The 23027-nt window shown below is 33.9% G+C and overlaps 2 protein-coding genes across 7 annotated transcripts; both read left to right on the top strand.

Annotated features, from left to right (window-relative positions):
- The first annotated feature begins 276 nt into the window (after positions 1-276).
- On the top strand, positions 277-3036 carry LOC149499310 (UPF0496 protein At3g19330-like). Of its 2 annotated transcripts, XM_089721207.1 has the most exons (3): positions 277-642; positions 722-1644; positions 2356-3036. In XM_089721207.1, the coding sequence occupies exons 1-3, from the start codon at positions 525-527 to the stop codon at positions 2380-2382; spliced, it is 1068 nt and encodes a 355-aa protein (XP_089577333.1). In that variant the 5' UTR covers positions 277-524; the 3' UTR covers positions 2383-3036. The 2 variants fall into 2 exon arrangements, with proteins under 2 accessions (XP_089577333.1, XP_089577332.1); XM_089721206.1 differs by lacking the exon at positions 2356-3036 and having other exon boundaries at positions 278-642; positions 722-2111.
- Positions 3037-12746: 9710 nt separating this feature from the next.
- On the top strand, positions 12747-22946 carry LOC149499309 (LRR receptor-like serine/threonine-protein kinase RPK2). Of its 5 annotated transcripts, XM_089718444.1 has the most exons (5): positions 12748-16383; positions 21762-21834; positions 21940-22055; positions 22332-22516; positions 22689-22946. In XM_089718444.1, the coding sequence occupies exon 1, from the start codon at positions 13149-13151 to the stop codon at positions 16302-16304; it is 3156 nt and encodes a 1051-aa protein (XP_089574570.1). In that variant the 5' UTR covers positions 12748-13148; the 3' UTR covers positions 16305-16383; positions 21762-21834; positions 21940-22055; positions 22332-22516; positions 22689-22946. The 5 variants fall into 5 exon arrangements, with proteins under 5 accessions (XP_089574580.1, XP_089574574.1, XP_089574570.1 ...); XM_089718454.1 differs by having other exon boundaries at positions 12747-16383; positions 21753-21834; positions 21990-22055; positions 22332-22695; XM_089718448.1 differs by having other exon boundaries at positions 12747-16383; positions 21753-21834; positions 22332-22695.
- The last annotated feature ends 81 nt before the right edge of the window (positions 22947-23027 follow it).

The following is a 23027-nucleotide window of genomic DNA, read 5'->3' as shown; positions in this document are numbered from 1 at the left end:
GGGTAAAGTTGAAAAAAAAAAATACTATTTCCTAAATTTTTGAAGTGAGAAGTAAAATGAATTTATGTTTTATGTAATTAATTACTTCAAGTAGCTTATCAAATTTAATTTATGTAATTACTTTTTTTAAGACTAGAACATTGATATGTAAAATATTATATATTTATGTATTGGATTATCGAATTGAATTGGGTCGAATCAATTGGGTTGGATCGAAACGCGTCATGTGTAACTCTACCTACAGTTCCAAAATTCAGACTCAAGTTTATCAAACACGGGTAAAGGGGTATAACCCGAAGACTTTGAACGACAACGCGAAACGAGTAAAATAGATTATCCCTTAATCGCTTTCGTATCAGTAATGTGTCGACGGTGCTTCTACAAAATAGGGGTATTACCAGTATACATGTTTCTCGAATCAGGAATCGCTACTAAATATCAACCACCTGTTTCCGCCATCAATACTGAACGTTGGTGGAGAATTGATCTTGACCTTTACGTTTTTCTTAGGCGGAGTCGGTCAAATGCTTCAGTGCCTCTCTCTCCATTCACCGTCGGCGACATCGACATCAAGACCAAACTCACCTACCACCGTCGATCACCACCCCCAACACCAGGAGAATAGTCCTCCGCTTTGTCCTGGTGAGTTTCGCTTCGTATTATTATTTGTCTACCATGTGTTTGTTTAAATGCGCAACTGAATTTTGCGTAATTGTTGCAGGAACTTCAACGGATGGAACGCCAGTGTCGAGCATTCAACAATCTCCCACTGTTAATGTCACTCGCGAATATTTTCATTCTGTTCAATCTAATTCTTACAATGAAATGTGGTCAAAGGTTAATGACTCTTCTAACCATCAAGAACTCGATGTAGAACAGATTGAGCTTCCTTTTAACAATGAAAACGATGAAGATGCTCGCCAGTTCCTTTTAACTCAAGTTCTTCAACCAAACAGAGAATGTGTAGAGGAGGCTCTACGCTATGCTAGGCCCAACACTCTCACTCGCCTTGTCTCCGATTACTTCGAGCATAGCGAAAAGTCTACACATAATTGTCTTCTTCTCCACCAAAGTGTATATCGTGCCCGTGTTCTTTATGCTCCTCTCCATAAGCTACTTGAAGTGCTTGATTTAGATTCCCTTACTCAATCACAATGTGATAACGCCTATGAAATCTTTCTTCAATTTGATAGCGTTGATAATCCTTTCCCTTGTCGAAACTCTCATAAATTGCAAGATATACGCCATAGCTTTTCGCAGCTAAGGCAACAATTGGATCGTAGACTTAACAAGTCTCAATCTAGAGTTCGCCTAGTTCGCAGAACGACTGCTGCTTGTGTACTTTGCATCATTGGCTCTGTTGTGGCCGTTTCTGTGGCTGCTGTGTGTATTGCAACTCATACATTTATTGCTTTTGTTGCTTGCCCAATTTGCTCTGTCACAAATCTTCCTCGAAAACTTACTAAAAAGGAGGTTGCCCATGCCAAGCAACTTGATGCTGCTTCGAGAGGAACTTATGTGCTAAAGGAGTATCTTCTTACTATTGAAAGCATTGTTGCTCAATTATATGCTTCTGTTGAGGATGATAAAGATCTTATTCGGTTGGGACTGGGGAGAAGCTGTGAGAAGCATCTCATTTCAGAGGTATTGAAACACCTTCGAAAAAAACATCTTAACTTCATTGAGCTGCTTAAGGATCTTGAGGAACGTATAATCCTTTGCTTTAATGCTGTCAATAGGTCAAGGTCTTTGCTTTTGCAGGAGATTCATCTTTATCAAACTTCTTAATCCTAACCAATTGATGTCTGGCTTTGGGATCAATATACTTACCACAATCAATGTCTATAAATCCATTTATAAGACTTTGTATACCTTGACAAAAAGAGAAGTATTTGCTCCTTTAAAAGTGAGCAATGTGGAAGCCATAGCACTTCTACACCTAACATGAAGTAAATTTCAAACCTTTGTGGTTTGAGGAATTTTTACATAGTCTGAATCATTGAGTTATAACATGTTGTATTATCATTTTTTAATTCCTGCAATATAGATATGTTTATTATGTTGGATAAAAGCTTATTTGTTCAAGTGGGTGATGTTCCTTTCCAATTGAATATGATGCTTCTCCCCCAAAATTCCAATCAAAGCTACCATTGCCAATTGAGTGACTTCAAAATTTAGCAAGCATTTTATTTTCATAATCTGTTCAGAAACGAATGTTGTCTGCATATACGAAATTTTCTTGAACTTTGGTTTTTGGTTTGTTCATGATATGGTGAAGTTAATGGTTTCATATTTTGCATTTGTCCTGTTCCCTGATTTCTTCTCGGTCGTTTTGTTTCGATATACCGTTGGCAGTGGCTGAGGGATTGCAGGGGTGAGTAGGAGTAGATTTAGCTGTTAACTACTACACAATGTTTTTGTGAGCTCTGTGGATTGAAGCTTCAAGAAAAAACTATGTCATCATCAGTAATATCATAATGGCCTAAAATGTCTTATGTTTCAGAAATCATAACGACAGAATCTGTGTTTGCTCTATAACTTTGAGGTGCAGTGTCTGAGGAGCAATAAATTTATATTGTTCTTTCATTTGTGAATGGGTATATAGCCTGCCCAATATTGGATTTGACTTGTGCAGCCCGTGCGAAGCAAGGATTTGGAGTGATGGGTTTTCATTTTTTTGAGTTTTTTTGGTGGTTGGTGGAAGGGAAGTTATAGAACAAAACCCCAAACCCTGAGAATGTTCTCGGTGCAAGGTCTCTTTCTGTCGGCATTGTCCATATCCAGCGACGATTCTGTTTTATTTCAAGCAGTTACATTTTTAGTAGAATTTTATATATTTCTCTCTGAGTTCAATTGTTAGCGAAATTACATTCTGCTGGATTTGATAAGACATTGGATTTCCTTAGCTAGTTGGCATTTGTCTCTACTTAGATTGCTGGATCGATCTCTTTCCAACAGGATCGATCTCTTCAATAGGTAGGTGTTATTAATTGTTTTTTGTGGCCTTTTATTCTATTGAGATTGAACTTTTCGGCACAGTTCTCTTATTTAAAACTATTATTCAACTCCTCATTTTCATTTTCAAAAGCTATTACTCAACTCCTAATATCTTTTAGAGGATTGGACACCAATTTCACTAAAACAATTATCAATTCCTGCATCATTATTGCCATTGCTACCTTTTTTCTATAATCCATCAATACATGGGAGTTAAATGGATTTGAACGTTGCTTGCTCAGTATAGACATTTCCTTTTTCTTTTTTCTTGATTATGAATGATCTTTTTCCTTTTTGATAATTACTCATTCCATACTAGCAACAATAACAAAAAAAAAAATTTCGACAACACAAATTCATTCTGTTTCTCAGTGCATCTCACCATCAAGACATCTCGTGAAACCATCTCATGGAAATTCATTTTAGGGTACTCAAGGGGAACATAACTAGCTAGTGGAGATGGGTAAGCATGTAGCTCAGAGGATTAGAGCATATGGATGAATCACATTGTACAGGGTTGGAGGAGAGTTCTCTCTCAATTTTAAATTTGAATTTCCTGTATCTATCTCCATATCTATATATAAACTTTTTCCATAGTTATCAATTTTGAAAGACAAAATGTCCTCGTATAAAAATACATGTCGTACAGCACAAAAACCTCACGTTTCCTATGCAGTATTGTTGAGGGAAAATAATTATTTTGTCCTTGAATTTTTATAAAATTAATTAACTGGTCCTTCCGACTGGAATCAATGAATTCCTATGCAGTATTGTTGAAGTTTGGTTCTGTAATGTAAATTGGTCCTTCCGACTGAAATCAATGGCTTTTCCTGTTAAATGAGACTACATAGTAAGAGAGAGGAGAGCGAAATTTTTTAAAATGACAAAAGCTATCCTTGATAAAATCCAGAACGACCCATCTTAACCATTTCACACACACACATTATCACTGACAATCACAAATGTCTGTAGCCACCACCACAGCCATTGCCACCAACAAAAGAGACCTCGCAATCCTATGGATATTAGTTTTGAGAGAAGATGGAAAATATGAACACAGACATTGCAAATGCACATGAAATCATGATAAGTCTTGCAGTGTCTAATTCTTCCTCGAACTCTTTCAAAATAGATAATTTTTTCAATTTCTCCACCAGCACCCCAGGCTTCTTAACAAATCCAGTGGCCCTCTTAGTCTTATAGTTTACTTCAATCTCCATACCCAAAACCTGATCTCCGCCAACAAAATTCGTGAATGGCTCCACCATAATCAACAGATCATTACCTTACTCGTTGGGTACATGGGATCAGGTCCACCGCCCACTAAGCAGATGATGGGGCTTGAACTGGTCGGTGTTGTCGATACAGAACCCATTATTGAGACCCGCAGTGAAGCAGCCGCATAGGAGCTTTAAAATCCAGATGTGTAGTTGCAGAGATGGAGGTATGAAAAGATGAAGGAGAAGGAGAGATGTGTACTTAGAACCATTTTATTCGACGGAACGAACCTCAAGTTAGATAATTAATATAAAAAATGCAATGACGATTTAATTAATTTTATAAAATTCCAAAGAGGAAATACTTATTTTTCTTATTGTTGTTGAACATGTATTCTAACTAAAAGAGATCCCTTATCCAGGTAAGATTACTTTGTTTAGGATATTTGGGGCCTACGCCTAGTTGGGTTTTCAAGTGGGCCAATCTTGTTGGTCCATTTAAAAGTCCAATAATTTCTGGTTCCTAGCCAAGGCTTACAACAGTTCGGAACCGACAGTTCTGGTTCATAGGATCAGCTCGAACTTAACTAATTTTTGGTTCCAGTTATGATTCTGGCACAGTTACAAACTTTTTTTCTTTCTCATCTGAAATGACAGGTATCAATCAAAAACTAGTCCGTTACAACCATTTCAACCGGTTCTGATTCCAAATGTTAGAATCAATACTAATTTGGAACTTATTAATTCTGATTAAAACCTGAAAGCTACTCCTTAAAATGATAGCAGAAACAAAGGGCCAGCTAGTAGCTAGCTCGAGAAAAAATGAACTAGAAGTGGACAAACAACATACATAATTGGGAACCAATTATATGGTTGGTCTTCTGGTTCTAGTCTAATGCTGTGTCCCAAATTATGCTGTACTTGACCGATTAAAGTATGGAAAACAGACCCAATTATTGGAAATGTAGAATGTTCCGGTCCATGATCTATTGGTGGGGAGGTTTCTTTTTCTTTGATTCACTTATAGATTTTATTAGCTGAAATAACATCACGGGACTTCTCAAACATAGAAATTACTTTTTCTTATTAGCCCTAACATCTAAATCAAACAGTGTAAGTTAATTATGTGCTGATCTAATTTATTAAATAAGATACCAAATTATCTAATTTAATTTATTAAAAAAAGGACATAAAAAATCTCAAATCAAATACATTACAAAAACAAAAGGCATACCTATTATTAAGCCTACCAAAGCAAATTTAACTCATTGAAAATTTAGTACATGATACAAAAATAGTGAATAAAATTATACATATTTATTAATTAAATTATTCAATATTTCTAAAATTAAATGGCATTTTTTTCAAAATAATTATAATGTGTTGTACCAACTTTAGGCAAATTAGTCAAGCGTCAAGACATTATCATTATAATGCTTTTTGTATTAGAAGCGCATGTGTCCACTTGATGATCTTACAATGACACTTTAACAATTGCATTCTTTTTTTTTCTTTGACTGTATTAGAATTCTGATTGACTCTGATCAAACGGTTCCCATGATGTGATCAGATTATGATTCTACAATATCAATGGCATGGGTCCAATTTGGTCTAGTCTAATTAATCTTTAAATAATCATAACAATAATTGTGTCTTAATCTTCACGCATCCCTTTTAATAAATTCATTTTCATTAATTATTGTAAATATTTCACTAATGATTTTTTTTTTTTTGAAATTTTCACAATTATTCTTGAATAAAAATATAATAATTTAAAAATATAATAAGTATTCATTAAAGAAAATATCAAACGTCTTACGTACAATAAAACATATTTATATTATGATAAGCTGTTATCCGATGTTACTAAAATCATCTTTAAAATTGTGAGATTGTAAGTTTAAATCTTCATTTAATATATTAATATGAATGAATATTTATCTATTTTATTCTAATCTCATTTTTATTTAATAATTTTATAATTAGTTAGTGAATAATTTATAAATTTCTCTTTTAAATATGACTTTGATCTGTTCGGTAAAATTAGCTGTTTTGGTAATACAGTTTAGTTGTTAACTGTTTAAGCAGCTTTTTATGAAACGTAAAAGGTAAAGAGTACACGAGTTAACTTTTGATAAAACAGTGTCTTAATATCTAAAAGTTAGTTTGAACCTTGTCACTGAATACTATAAAAAATAACATTTAGCGTTTTGCTTTTAAGAAGATAGCTGTTATCGTGCACAACAATTAAGAGACTTAATTGCGACTAAAATATATACAATCACTTCCTATTGCTGATTACCAAAAAAACAGGTCAAAAAGTGTCCTTTTTTATGTGGAAATTAGACTAATTAAGGTGATTACTTAGACCATAAAAAAGTTTCCATGATAAGGTAGATTCAAAATTTAGACTTATATGAGTCAAAAGCCACTCTATTTGTTGAAATTAGTGGTTGCATTTGCCAATTTCACAATCCCTTTATAAAATTACATCATTCTTTACAACCCCACTAATGGTTGTCAATTTCTTCAATATTTCAAAAATAGTTAGGCTAAAATAAGTTTTAGCTTATTTTGCATTTATCTTGAAAATTATTTATCCATACTATAGTTTGCAAATATTTTTTTTTAAAAAAATAATGATCATATTGGATGATAAGATTCCACACTCTTTAAATCATGATACAAAATTTAATTTCATTATCATTCTCAACAAGACGTACATTTTTATTATGAGAATACATGGCATCCACCTGTCTCCGAACACATATATATAAAATTAATATCCCTTGATAAATCGATTCGGTACGAATATAATTTGATTCTAGTCTATTGGATTGGGGACATATGCAGTAATAATAATAAAAAAATTAATAGTCCCCATCAATTCCCAAGAATTTCTAATTGTCGCGACATATGTAGGTGGCATGCTTATTCCAAAGCAATAGTTTGTTGTGATACATATAATTTTCTGTTTCACATCCATCAAAATATCAAATGCTCTATTATAATATATAGAGCATCGTATTAAATTTCCAAAAAAAAAAAAAAAAAAAATTCTAAAAATTAAGCTTGATCCTATCTACCATAAATCGAAAAAGGACACTATGGATGATTATGCATGGCAGAGGTAGAGGAAATGAATTTTGAATTTTCTTTTTAATATTTTTTTAAAGAATTCATAAGAGAAGTTAATAGTAACTACTAAAAACCAATGTACAATAAATTTATTTTAAAATAATATTATTCTATATTAAATATTTATATCAACATTTTCAAGAAAAAATTAATTTAATATATTAAAGAAAAAGGGATTTGATAGGAGACAAACATCCAGCTCGATTCGAGGCTTATGGTCTCTCGTGCCTCTAAGGATATGCTCAGCTTCCCCTAGGACCAGGTGTCCACTGATTTCGATTATTGTGATTTAATTTATTTCCATTTTTTTAAACTAAAATATTGTAGTAATCTACTCATTATTTATCCTTAAAATTTCCTAATATTATACGTAAATATTCCTAGCTGTACGTCATTTAGCTTGTTAATTACCAACTTCAACTTTACAACTTTAATACAATGAAACCTTAAATTTTAAATTATTAGTAATTTTATATATATATTAAATACTTAAAAATAGTATCAAATCACTATGTAATATTAAGCTGTTTGAAGCAACTATGAAAAATAATATTTACGTACCATTTAACTAATAACAAATCTAATATATTACCGATTAGTGAAAAATAAATTTTGGTATATTATTTTCATCCTTTCCGTTTTCTCTTCTTCACCAAATTAATCAATTTATTCACATTTTTTTTCACCTTCTTTCCTTCTTTCCTTCATCGTCTTTTACTTTACTCGGTAAACTCTCTTCTCCCCCAAAACCCTAATCACCCCTCATCTTTTCGAATCTAATTTTATGACTACTTGCTCTAATTTCTTCGTGCAAAACAAATTCAATGGATTTAGTTTTGATTGTCAATTAAATATGAAATTGGTCCTTAAATTATAATTGAATTAATTATAAAGTCTTCCAATTTATAATTTTCGTTAACACTTTGGTCATACTGTTCAAATTCTATTAATATTTTGATTTCTCTATTTTAGACGGAAAGACTAAAATATTAATGGAATTATAAATTATGAACCTTAATTAGTTTTTAAAATAATTTAGTTTCTTTATTTCTTTTTATGTGAAGTTTCATGTTTTTTACTCTTTATTATTACGTGGATAAAATATAATAAATTCGAGTTAAAGTTATTGAATAGAGTCTGATTGTCAGGTTTTGATTTGGTCTTTGAAAGCTGACATGCTAGACATCTCCTACTTTGGGTTACTTGTTAGAGATCGCAAATGTCGCTTTTGCTTTTGTTAAAAGATCGAATCAATTGTTTTTATGTCTGATCTGAATAGAGGATGTCTCTCTTTTTTTTTTATGAAATTCTTGCTGTTGGTTCCAATAATATAACCTACTCTTTATATTTTAAAATATAATTTTTTTAAATTTTTTACCTAAAAATTAAAAAAATAATTAATTTTCTTAAATTATAATAAAATTAAAGATAATTAGATCAAATTAACATTTACAGTTACTTATAAAAATATTTATTGTATCTAATATTAATAAGAGTAATATTAAAAAAATATTATTAATTACTTTTTAAAATACCTAAAATAACTTATATTTAGAAATAAAATAATTGTCTAAAAGTGATTTATATTTTGGATCGTATGGAATAACTTTCTATTTAAAAAAAAAAAGGAAAATTGGAGTTAAAGTTTAGCATTAATGTTGAAGCATATGCTTACGCATTTGGTCTTATCATAAATAGTAGTGGTATAGTTCTTTCTTACAACCAATTAGGTGAATAGACAAGAAAAATGCAAAAAAAACAAAAAAAGGTTGTTGTTTATGAAGTCATACATCAATTGATAGATGCAACGTTGGAGTCTTTTGGATTGTCACCGTTATTAATTTTCTTTTAATTTTTTTAGCTTTTTATATTTATTTCAATTCTTCTTTGTGGACAAAAACAACCCAACTTGCACTATTTTGTTCTTTTTCTTTTTATTAATTAACAAAATTACTATTTTGTCTTTTTAATTATTATATTAGAGGTTTAGTACTTCTAGAACGTTTTGAACAAGTGCAGTGATATTAGCACATAAAAAAAAAAAAATTTCATATCAAAGCATATTCTTCTGTAAATGTTGAAATTAATAAAATTAATCTCTCATTTACTTGAATGTAATATTTTTTTTATTTTACTTTTTTTGTTAATTAATTTCCGTCAATATTTTATTTTCTTCCTTTAATAATTTTTAGTGAATTTCTCAACAGAATTCGAATCCAGATAAAGTTTTAACGGTCTCTAAAAAAAATAAAATTTATAAAATTTTCAAGTAATTCTTCCATTTCTTACATGGGAAGAACACTTTATTGATTTTAAAGCCACTTCAAAATTGTTGGGCAAATCCCAAAAAAAATTTAAAAAATAATTTGAGTTTTTGAAGAGCGGGCACATCTGATTTTTTATGGAAAATTTATAAATTTGGAGTTTTATGAGGTTTTAATTTATTTTTGCTGAATAATTTTGTTTTTAAAAGTTACTGTTCTTCGTGCTTTGTGCCTAGTACTCCACGAAATATGCTGATTCAATTGTTATCTTATTATTATTTTTTTAGTTTGATGTTAAGGGACGACATAGTGTTAGGATTTAGTGAAAAAGAAAAGAAATAAAGTATTTATTGAATAAAATTTAAAAAATTAATCAAAATAAGTCATTTAATTTAATATAGTTGAATAAAATGGTACTTTTATCAATCTTAATAACAGCGAGAGAGTATGCTCTAGCATTATTATTTTTTGCTTAGGAAATACTGTTTTTTAATGATAATTGGACAGATATAAGGAACAAAATTTAATTTATTACTAATGCTACTACTATTATTTTAATTTAGTTGCTTGTAATTACAATTTTTTTTTTTTGAAGAAATCAAAGAAATTTCATTACGTGAAAATTGTACACAGATATGTCATGTAGATCAATATATTTCTAGATTTTTGTATTAAAAGTCTAATAATAAACCACTCGTACAAATAATAAAAAAACACAATCTTAATTTGAGGTATCTTATCGAGTTAACAGAACATAATATTTGTGTTATAGGCTATTTTTTGCTCCACTTAATGGCTATTCATAACATTATTCGACTCCATAATATTTCTACAAGTCTGATTTGATTCCCTTCAAATTTCTTCATTCTATTGGAAAAGAGATATGCACTTCTTTCTGCATAATTATCTAAATAATAAAAAACGCTAGACAAAATCACCATAGTGATAAAAATAACTCAAAACTAAATCTAAGATCAAAATCCCAAAATATAAACAACAATAAATCTCAATACTTGGGCGACAATAACTCATATCTGTAAATATATATGAAAATTATTCGTAAAACAAAAAAAGAAAAAGAAGTGACCATTGATGAGAGCTCATCGGTGGCCGCATATGAAAGAAGAAAAAATAATTTTTAGATTTTAGGTTTTAAGAGAAAGATACTAACCAGTTAAAATTAGCTTATCTTTCTCTTTCAGTTTACTGTGCTTTTTTTGTAATTACACTTTCTCAATACAATTGCAAAGTGTTAAAAATATATTTAGGGAAATATTAAAATATTTAAAAGTATAATCTAAAGAGAAATTATAATGCAACCATTTGAGTTTTTATTTATATAATTTATACTAAATGAATTAAGTTATAACTTCTAAACTTCTCTGTTACTTACTATGTTTGTCTCAAACTATAAGTAGTTTAAGGTTTCTGTACAACTTTGAGAAAGCAATTAATTCTCATAGTTTATAATAAAATTAAAATTAATTTAACCAAATTATCCTTTATAGCTTAGCTACTTGTGAATGTATTTATTATATTTAACGTAAATAAGGTAACATTGCAAAAATGTCATTTAGTACTCCTTAAAATACTCAAAACGAATTATATTTTGAGACAAAATAATCACCCAAAAATGAGTTATATTTTAGCATAGATAGAGTACTTAGCAATTGTCTACACAACACTTTGTCTTATCTACAAGGTTGTTGTTTTTTCCTATTTATTTAATATTTTTTTTCAGTATCTGTTTGTTTAATATAAACAAAAAAACCAAAAATAAAAACCTTAGATAAGATAAAGCCAGATTGCGTAGACAATTGCCAAAGTAATTAATACAGAAGTTATATTATAATAATATTTTTTGTCGTGTGAGTATAAAATACTCCATCCCTCTTATTTTGTTTGCTTGTTTTTTTTTTTTCTAAAATATTTGCAAGGTTTCTAATTTAGGCATGTAAACAATTATTTTTTCTATAATAACCTTTATGATCCTTCGTTAATGAAAGATGTTTTTTAATATCTTCAATGAGTTAATTTTTAAAAATGGCAAAACAACTTTTGTTGACTAAATTTTTAATATGCGTGTTTTGTCAAAAACTATGTAAACAAAATGGAAGGCAGGGAGTATGTTATATTCATTAATTAATTACTTATAATTATTTTCTAGTCAATAAAGTATATGTATTAATATGTCATTTATTAATTTATTTTAAATATTAATCACTCACCCATTTTGATCACTCTAGGACAAAATCGTAACTCTATGTTTAATGAAGTGTAATAAAATATTCATTCTTTCCTTAAGTTATAGTCTCATTTTCTTTTTTATGTCTCAAAATTATAGTTCCGTTTACATTTTGAAATGTTTTTTTCTCTTTCCCACAATATCTTTAGGTAATAATTCTCTGAATAATTAATATAAATTAAATTTAATAAAAAGTAAAAACAAGTCTTGAGATAATTAATTTTGAATTATCAATTGATAAAATAATTGCAGCTGTGGCCTAACATTTTCGACTCAAACACACGGTTTGTATTAAAAATCTTTTTAATTATATTATTATTGGAGTATAAAATTTTGCATGAAGTTTTTCTTTTTTTATATATATATATTTTTTATCTTTTAAGAACTTAACTGGAGCACTAAGTTGAAAAGGTACAAGTTCAAAATAAAGTTAAAGATTAGGGTTGTTGCATGGCATCACTAATAGTAATCTTTTTTTCGAAACTAAAGAAAATCTACTCCGATGCACTAAAAATGAAAAGTTAAAGAAAATCTATTTTTCTAATTTCATTTCTTCGTTTTTTTTACGTAAGAGTGACATCATGGTTAAGTCAGTGGTTAGCAATTTAATAATCTACATTACTTTTACTAATCATCATAGACTACTTTTTAAGCAAAAGAACAACTATTGTTACGTAGTCATAATCACATCTGATCACAAATCATTCAAACCAAGCCAAACCAGTTCAATTTAAATCAACTCCAGCTGTAAACCAAAAAACATGGCGGTAACTCGTGTCCACTCTGGACGGTTACACATGCAACCGATTTGGTTTGGATAATATTTACTAAACCGAACCGAAACCCCAGCTACACTGAAATGAGGCAAAAAGAAAAACTATGGTACAGGACCATACAGAACAGGTTTATTACAGCAAACAACACACAGACTAAATAAGAGTCTTGCTTGCATGTGACAGACATTACAACGTTATGTTCAAAACCCGTGCCGTAGTATCCGCCGGCTACTCTTGTCTTCTTCTTCCTCCTCTCTCTGTTTCTTGCAGAGAGACCCAATCACCACTCTTTTTCCTTTCTCTTTCTTGCTCTCTCCGGCCATTTATCCTTTTCTTATTATCTTCTTGCTTTGTTTATAACTTAAATTAATTAATTATCTTCAAACAATTCAATAAACCAGATCTTTATTGTTACGCTTTTGGCTCCAACGTCATATTTTTCAAATTTGAACTGTACTGACCTCGTCGGCGGCATATTTTTTGTCCGACGAACGACGGAGCAAATTGAAGAATGTTGGTTACTTGGTTTCTTTTTGTTGCTTTGTCTTATGCATCTACATTGGCTGGTTCTCTACTTCAAAACGACACCGTAGCTCTTCTCCGTTTCAAGAATTCGATATCTCAAGATCCTTCTAATCTTCTCGTCGGTTGGACTCCAAATACTGATTGCTGTGAGTGGTATGGTGTCTCCTGCGATAGAATTTCTCGAAGAGTTATTGCCTTGAACTTCACCGCCGATGACTCCGAGTCTTCTCTTGTCGGAACTCTGCCGGATTCAATTGGTGATCTAACGGAGCTAAGAGCTTTGGTTATTAAACATAACGCTTTTTCCGGTGAGATTCCAGCGAGCGTGATCAAGCTTCAACTTTTGGAGGTTTTAGAGCTTCAAGGGAATAACTTTTCCGGTTGGATTCCTAATCAGTTAACCTTTCTCCAATCCCTTCGAATACTTAATTTATCGTTTAATTCATTCACTGGTCAAATACCTGGCAGTTTAATTGGTTATGGGAAGTTGCAAACTCTTGATTTATCTAATAATCAACTTACTGGTGGAATCAAAATTGATACTTCAAGTAAATGTTTTTTTTTGAGACACTTGAAGCTCTCTAATAACCTTTTAACAAAGAGTATTCCTAAGGAGATTGGGCACTGCAAGCATTTGAGAACTTTGTTGCTTGATGGAAACATTCTGCAGGGGCGAATTCCAGTTGAGATTGGTAAGATTTCGGAGCTTCGTGTTCTAGATGTTTCCACAAATTCTCTGACCGAGAATATCCCAATTGAGTTGGGGAAATGTAGAAAATTGTCTGTTTTAGTATTGACTAATTCAAGCAATTTTGCTGGCAATGGATATATTGGTTTGGATGATCATAGTGGAGTATTGGAGTTTAATGCTTTTGATGGAGGTATTCCTTATGAGGTCTTCATGCTTCCGAATCTGCAGATTTTGTGGGCACCTAGAGCAAATCTTGTTGGACGGTTGCCTGGCAACTGGAATGATTCGTGTTCGCTTAGAGTTGTCCATTTGAGCCTCAATTATTTCAGAGGTGTAGTGCCAAAAGGTTTGGGTATGTGTAAAAACCTTACTTTCTTGGATTTGAGTTCTAATAATTTGATGAGTTACCTTCCTATGCAGCTGCAAGTTCCATGTATGGTGTATTTCAATATTAGTAGAAATCTAATGTCTGGTGCTCTTCCTAGTTTTGAGAAAGGAAGTTGTGATACTAGTATGATCTCTTTTGGCCAGGATCATCGTTTTTTAGATTTGGAGGATGTGCAGATTGCATACTCTAATATTCCTGTTTGGGGTCCTCAGATGAGTATTCCTTTAGGCTCAATGATGGAGCAGGACTTTGTTATTTTCCATGATTTTAGTTGGAATCAGTTTTTTGGTTTGTTGCCTTCGTTTTCATTAGGAGATGAATTATTGACCACTAGAACTAGACCTGCATACAGGTTGTTGTTGAACAATAATTTGTTTAATGGGTCTCTTCCCAGTGAACTAGTCTCAAATTGTAAGGATCTGTATAGCTTCTCTTTGAATTTGACTTCAAACTATATATCTGGTGATATTCATGAGTCATTGCTTCTTAGTTGTTTACCGATGACACAGTTCGAAGCAGCATACAATCGGATTGCTGGTTCACTGCCTCCTAGTATTGGCAACTTGAAGATGCTTCAACTTTTTGACTTAAGGGGAAACGGATTGTCTGGCATTCTGCCAAATCAGTTGGGGAATTTGAGACATGTGAAATCGGTTCTTCTAGGAAGCAACAAAGTAAGAGGAGTTATTCCATCTGAAGTTGGTCTATTGACTTCTCTTACAGCTTTAGATCTGTCTCATAATGGCATAACAGGATCTATACCTGCAAGTATGTCGAATGCCAAAAATCTTGAATCCATGTTGCTCAACAATAATAAGCTTTCTGGGGAGATACCCTCGTCTTTGTCAACACTTTCGAATCTCACTATACTGGATGTCTCTTTCAATAACCTTTCTGGTCCTATACCACATTTTCAACACATAAATGACTGTAATTTGTTTAGAGGGAATAAATTTCTGAAATCCTGCCCAAGTTCATTCCCTAACCCATTATCTGATCCAAATGGAGATGCACAACAGCAACATCACAGAAATAAGAAGTCTTTTATAATTGCAGCGGTAGTTTCTGCTTCTGTTGTACTCTGTGTTTCTTTAGTGGTAGTTTTGGTCAGTATTCATGGGAAGAAAAAGTTTAGTAGACTCTCTAGCTTGAGAGGCAAAGTAGTAGTGACTTTTGCAGATGCTCCAGCTGAGATGAGCTATGATAGTGTGGTTAGAGGAACTGGGAATTTCAGTATTAGGAACCTGATTGGCACAGGTGGCTTTGGGTCAACTTACAAAGCGGAATTGTCCCCAGGCTATCTTGTTGCTGTAAAGAGGCTCTCCTTAGGCAGATTTCAAGGAATTCAACAGTTTGATGCAGAGATAAGAACGCTGGGCAGAATTCGACATAAAAACCTTGTTACTTTGATTGGCTATTATGTGGGAGGAGCTGAAATGTTCTTAATTTACAATTATCTTCCTGGAGGAAACCTTGAAACATTCATACATGAAAGGTCAAATAAAAATGTGCAATGGCCAGTGATTTACAAGATAGCTTTTGACATAGCACAAGCTTTAGCTTATCTCCACTACTCATGTGTGCCTCGCATACTTCATAGGGACATTAAACCTAGTAACATACTTCTGGATGAGGAGCTTAATGCCTACCTATCCGACTTTGGTTTGGCTAAGCTTTTAGAGGTTTCCCAGACTCATGCCACAACTGATGTAGCAGGCACATTTGGTTATGTTGCACCAGAATATGCAACAACGTGCAGGGTATCTGACAAGTCAGATGTTTATAGCTTTGGTGTAGTTCTATTAGAATTGATGTCAGGCAAGAAGTCCCTTGATCCATCATTTTCCGAGTATGGGAATGGCTTCAATATTGTTGCATGGGCCAAACTATTGATCAAGGAAGGACGTCCTTCACAGCTTTTCGCTTTGGAATTGTGGGAAGCAGGGCCTAAGGAGAATCTTTTGGGAATGCTAAAGCTTGCTGCAACCTGCACAGTAGACTCGCTTTCTGTGCGGCCATCAATGAAGCAGGTTCTTGAGACATTGAAACATTTGAAATCATGAAAGCATGTCATTTTTGGCACAGGATGAAGCGATGGGAACGTGAAGCTTCTTGTGTCTGCAGGATATTCCATATATTGAGGTAAGATCATTTATATCTGTAGATTTAATGTGGGAAAATATTTTTCTATATTTGATTCATCAATAGGGACACATATATATACACATACAAGATACTATAAACCTATTTAGAATCTAACTCCTAATAGAGTTCTATTTACAACTCCTAATAGAGTTCTATTTACAACTAATCCTTAACACTCCCCCTCAAGTTGGAGCATAGATATTAATCATGCCTAACTTGTTACAAAGATAGTCAACCCGGGGTCCGTTTAAAGCTTTTGTAAAGATATCCCCTAACTGTTCACTTGTTTTAACATGTCCTGTAGAGATAACACCTTGTTGTATCTTTTCACGAATGAAATGACAATCAATCTCGATATGTTTTGTTCGTTCATGGAATACTGGATTTGATGCAATGTGAAGAGCAGCTTGATTATCACACCATAACTTTGCAGGCAAGGATGACTTGAAGCCAATTTCCTCTAACAACTGACGAATCCAAATTAATTCACAAGCAGATTGTGCCATAGCTCGATATTCTGATTCAGCACTCGATCGTGAGACTACATTTTGTTTCTTGCTCCTCCATGATATCAAGTTTCCACCTACAAAGACACAATATCCTGAAGTTGATCTTCTATCAACCTTCGAACCTGCCCAATCCGCATCTGAAAAACATTCAATGTTCAAATGCCTATGATTACTGTAAAGCAGGCCACGACCTGGATTACCTTTCAAATAGCACAAAATCTGTCCTAAAGCTTCCCAATGGATAACAGTAGGAGAAGACATAAACTGGCTCAAGACGCTCACAGAGTAAGCAATATCTGGACGTGTTACGGTAAGATAATTCAATTTGCCCACTAACCTTCTATACATCTCAGGATCATCAAATAGCTCACCACCAATTGAAAGTTGCATATTTGGAGTCATTGGAGCACTGCATGGCTTGGCACCCAACTTTCCAGTTTCCTTCAGTAAGTCAAGGACATACTTCCTTTGAGATAAGAAGATGCCTCTCTTACACCTAGATACTTCAATACCCAAAAAATACTTCAACAGTCCTAAGTCTTTTGTCTGGAACTGGGTCTGGAGAAATGATTTGAGTGATGTAATGCCGGCTGAATCACTCCCTGTAATAACAATGTCATCAACATAAACCACAAGTAGAATCAAACCAGTCTTAGTACTTCTGAAAAATACAGAATGATCAGAAGTACTCTTCTGCATGCCAAATTGATGTACCACATTGCAAAATCTACCAAACCAAGCTCGAGGACTCTGTTTTAGGCCATAAAGAGATTTTCGAAGTTTACACACTTTACCCGACTCCCCCTGAGCAACAAAGCCTGGTGGTTGCTCCATGTAAACTTCCTCCTGAAGATCCCCATGAAGAAAGGCATTTTTAACGTCCAGCTGATGTAAAGGCCAGTCAAAAGTAGCTGCTAATGAAATAAATAAACGAACAGAAGACAATTTGGCAACAGGAGAAAAAGTATCAGAATAATCAAGGCCATAGATCTGAGAATAGCCCTTTGCAACTAATCGAGCCTTGAGACGAGCAACAGTCCCATCAGGATTCACTTTAACGGTGAAAACCCACTTACAACCAATAGCTTTCTTACCTGCCGGGAGAGGCACAAGATCCCAAGTACCATTAGTATCTAAGGCAGCCATCTCCTCTTTCATTGCTGCACACCAACCAGGATGAGACAAAGCTTGGACAACAGTTTTAGGAATAGAGACAGAGTCTAAGTTACTTACAAAACAACGAGATGAAGAAGAAAGATGATCATAACTAACAAAAGAGGAAATAGGGTAGGTACACTGGCGTTTACCTTTTCGAAGAGCAATGGGAAGGTCAAGGTCTGACTGGGGAGTGGATGGCACAGGCTCAGGTTGAGTGGAGAGAACCGGATCTTCTGTTGAAACGGCAGGTGGAGGAAGTGAGTCAAGAGTCCCTAGTCTCCTGGAATAAACCTGTTCAAAACGAGGGCGTGTAGATGCTGGTGCAGGAGTGGGCATAGGAGCAGCAGACACTGGAGTAGGAGCAGGAGCAAGGTCAGGAATACGAGCAGGAGCAGGAGATTTATGAACTTGCTGGATAGCATAGACTAAAAGGTCATCATCCTCCCCCTCACTCTTATGTATAGAAGAAGGAAAAAATGGAGTATTCTCAAAAAATGTGACATCTGCAGAAATAAGATAACGGTCAAGATCGGGAGAGAAACAACGATACCCTTTTTGATGCCGAGAATACCCAAGGAAAACACAACGAAGGGACTTTGGATCTAATTTGGAAACCTGTGGACGAACATCACGAACAAAACAAGTACAACCAAAAATACGAGGTTCAATGGGGAATAAAAGTTTAGAAGGAAACAAGACATTATAAGGAATTGCACCATTAAGCACAGAAGAAGGCATGCGATTAATCAAAAAACATGCAGTAGAGACAGCATCAGCCCAAAAATGTTTAGGGACCTTCATTTGGAATAAAAGTGCCCTAGCAACCTCAAGAAGATGTCGATTCTTTCTTTCTGCAACCCCATTTTGAGAAGGAGTATCAACACAAGACGTTTGATGGAGAATACCATTTTGTGACATATAAGATTGGAAGGAACTAGATAGGTATTCTTTAGCATTATCACTGTGCAATATGCGAATAGAAGTATTAAATTGAGTTTTAATTTCAGCACAAAAAGAACAAAAAATAGAGAATATCTCAGAACGAGTTTTCATTAAAAATAACCAAGTAACACGAGAATAATCATCCACGAAAGTTACAAAATACCGAAAGCCAGTTTTAGAAATAACAGGACATGGACCCCAAACATCAGAATGAACTAACTCAAAAGGGGATGAAACCCGTTTATTGACTCGAGGAACTAAAGGTAAACGATGATATTTGGCAAATTGACAAGATTCACATTCTAAACTTGATAAAGACTGAAACTGCGGACACAACTTCTTTAAAGTAGACAATGATGGATGACCCAAACGACAATGAACCTCAAGAGGAGATAGAGCACCAGCACAAGCCAGAGATAATGAAACGTGTTCATCCAGAAGATAAAGGCCACTAGACTCACGTCCTCTACCAATAATCCGCTTCGTCAAAAGATCCTGAAACACACAATAAGTAGGATAAAATTTGACACAACAATTCAGCATACGAGTAATTTTGCTAACAGATAATAGATTAAACGAAAAACGAGGCAAACAAAAAACAGAAGACAATGGAAGAGATGGAATGGGATTGGCAGTGCCAATACACTTGACAGGAGATGTGGACCCATCAGCTAGAGTAACATGACGATTAAATTGTTTAGGTTCTTTTAATGAGGATAAGAGACTAGGGTTACCTGTCATGTGATCGGTGCAACCAGAATCAATGACCCACTCTGATGAGGTAGACATAAGACAGGAAGGAGGAGTACCTGAGTTGGCAGCAGCAGCAATTGAGGAATCAGTAGACTTAGAGGAACGGTATCTAGAGAGCTCAGCATACTCCGCAGCAGAAATTGTTACATTGTTGTCAGAAGAAGTAACTGCATAATCTTGATGTGCCATATTTACCCTTGGTGGCTTATTTATTAGTTTCTTGCAATACCGTTTAGTGTGACCAGGTTCATGACAATAATGACAGATAAGAATGCTTGTCTCCCGAGTGATTGGTCCATTACCACGGTTATTTCCTCCTCTTCCTCTGTTTCCTGGCTGTCTAGCTACTTGATTATGACTCACAAGGGCACTATTATCAGAAGGGGAAGGTGTATGAGAACCTTCAGTACGTAGCAATCTAGCAAAAGTCTCCTGAAGAGAGGTAACATCACTGCCTGAAAGAACTTGTGATTTGGCAGTTTCAAAAACTGGAGCAAGACCTGCAAGAAAACTCATCACAGCCATTTGTTCTCGCTGCGTTTGTTGAACCTTAACATCGGGACTAAAAGGCAATAAAACATTAAGTTCCTCGTAAATCTTTTTAAATTCCATGAAATAAGCTGTAAGGGGCATATCTCGCTGGTCAGCCCGATAAAATCCTTTGCAGACCTCATACATACGAGACAGATTACCTTTTCCCGAATACAAGAATTCAAGATATTCCATTAATTCTTTAACAAACTCACAATGATTGATTAATCCAACTACTTCACTGTCAATAGAATTGCGAATCAGTAGGAATAACTTAGCATCTTCCCTGAGCCAACGTTGCCTAGTGTCATCAGTTGGTGGATCATCAATTAGATGATCATCTTTTTCAACACTTCGCAAATAAATTCGAATTGTCTTACTCCAATCTAAATAATTATTTCCTTTCAATTTATGTTCTGTGATCTTATTCATTGCTGGGATCAATTCAGTAATAGTAGTTTTAGAATCTGTAGTTGGAGGATCCATTATTAATAAAAACTAAATCCCCTACCAGCAACGCAGAAACAGACACCAAAAAAAATAGTCTTTCAATGCAAACAGGAACGAAAGGTAACCTGAAACGCCAAATTGACAAAACTGAGTACGCCCCTACCAAAATGTCGCCGGATCGGAAAAACAACCACCTGAGTAGACTGCTGACAGAAAAACGAAGCCAGAACACAATTTCCGATCGCCGGAAACAGCTGGACGCGCCGCCACGCGCCGGCGCGTGGTACTGTAGCAGAATCTTGTATCGGCGCGTGAGGCCCACGCGCAGGGAATCCGGTGACCGGATTCTGGGGAAAGACCGATCGGCAGCTGGAGCAACTCCTGGAGTGGGCGGTGAGACAAAAAAGTGACCCTAGAACAGTCACCAACACTGACAGCCACCACCTGCAGGAAATCCGGTGACCGGATTTTGAGGGAACGCCGGAATTTTCTATGCAAACGGCAAAAAATCAAGTTTAAAGAGCCACAGGCTCTGATACCATGTAGATTTAATGTGGGAAAATATTTTTCTATATTTGATTCATCAATAGGGACACATATATATACACATACAAGATACTATAAACCTATTTAGAATCTAACTCCTAATAGAGTTCTATTTACAACTCCTAATAGAGTTCTATTTACAACTAATCCTTAACAATATCGAAAAGTTTTATAATTCAGAGTCCTTGGGGAAATTTTTTTAAATTTTGAATTTCATATTACAAAATACATTGTCAGGTTCACTTATGGAAAATAAAATATCTTTTTTTATGCAACAAATTTACAAGCACTTCATTCATCAAAACTCAATTAAAAGTTCTCTGTTGCTTATTGAACTATGCACCTCAAAAATAAATTTTACAGTTACAACTTCCCAAGATTTTTAAGTATTCTGTATTTTCTTACTCTGCCAAGCAATTGTTCATATTTGTTGATAATGTTAGTGGGAGTGAATCTGCACATGACAATGGGTTTCAGTTGCTACAGGTGTCTGCAGGGGTACTCTTGTTGCTTGGAACCATAACTAAGTGATCTCTCTCCAAAGTTAAGATTGGGCAAGGTAACCACGAATTTTTTTTGCTATTCTTTTGACTTATTTAAAGGAGTTCTCAATTGTTATGCTAAAATTTTCATTCCTCTTCCTTCTTTTACCATCTATCTTCAGCTGGAGTTATTTTGCATAAACCATTGGCTTACTGGACATTTTATGGGCAGTTCTCACTTCTCTGTTTGTGCAAAGAGTTTTATTGGATCCAACGTTGACAAGGCATTATAGGCATGGTATGTAGAAGGAAAAATAACTCACTTTTCCTGTCCATTATGGAAATGTTTTTTTACAAATTATTATTATTATTATTATTATTATTATTATTATAGGTTGCCTTAAACTCTCAAAAAAAGAAAAAAGAAAAAGAAAAATAAAAGTTATTCCTTGATAAAACAACATATGATGTTCCTTTCTGCCCAAATTAGAAGAACATAGGATAAATGGGCACTTACTTTGTTAACTGGAAACATCCTCTTTTTGCTTACCAATTCAATCACCTCATTTTGCAGCCTGGGATTTTATGGCTGCTGAGTTTCCGATCAATACATCCGAAATTTTTAAAAGGGAAGGCTTCGTCAATTTTGAACCTCACTCTACTATGTTACAGTTTACAAGGCAGACTCTAGACTGCTGGTTACTAGCGGTTGCACCATGGCTGATGAAGTTTGAAGGAGATTCATCTTAGTACAATCAGGTGAGAGGCTATTCTTGTAAAAATCTGGGTTTCAGCTTTTACTACTTCTCTGTTGATTGCTTTATCATTTGGCTCGAAGATCCTCTCTCTGTCCTGGAGGATCTTCTATTGACACGACACTGAATTGCTTTGCTGATTACTAAAATAATAATGCATGCTTCCTTTTCTCAAGGATAAAATGAACTAGTGGTTTCCAGAACATGAAAAAACACAAGAAGATGGCTTGAGCAGTTGTGCAAACTAGGCAATATTTCAGCAGAAACAAAAGATCATATTTGAAGTTATCTGCTGCCTTTACCATTCACAATCTATGAAGATATCTTGTTTTATACTAAAAAAATTGGAAAAGAATATACTTTCCATAACATTGACATTATGTACATGAACAACCTAACCGGAGATGAAAGATTTCTCTCTATTTTCTTTTTAACATATAGGGTATTAGAGACAGAGATGAACTTCAATCTATTGCTAAGTTACATGTGCACTTACTGCTAAGGTATATCTGGGT

This window comes from Jatropha curcas, chromosome 1, assembly GCF_041381405.1.
Source record: "Jatropha curcas cultivar XTBG-Jc1 chromosome 1, XTBG_Jcur_1.0, whole genome shotgun sequence".
NCBI lineage: Eukaryota > Viridiplantae > Streptophyta > Magnoliopsida > Malpighiales > Euphorbiaceae > Jatropha > Jatropha curcas.
Note: the sequence above shows the minus strand (reverse complement) of the source record. Positions and strands in the feature narration are given on the sequence as shown.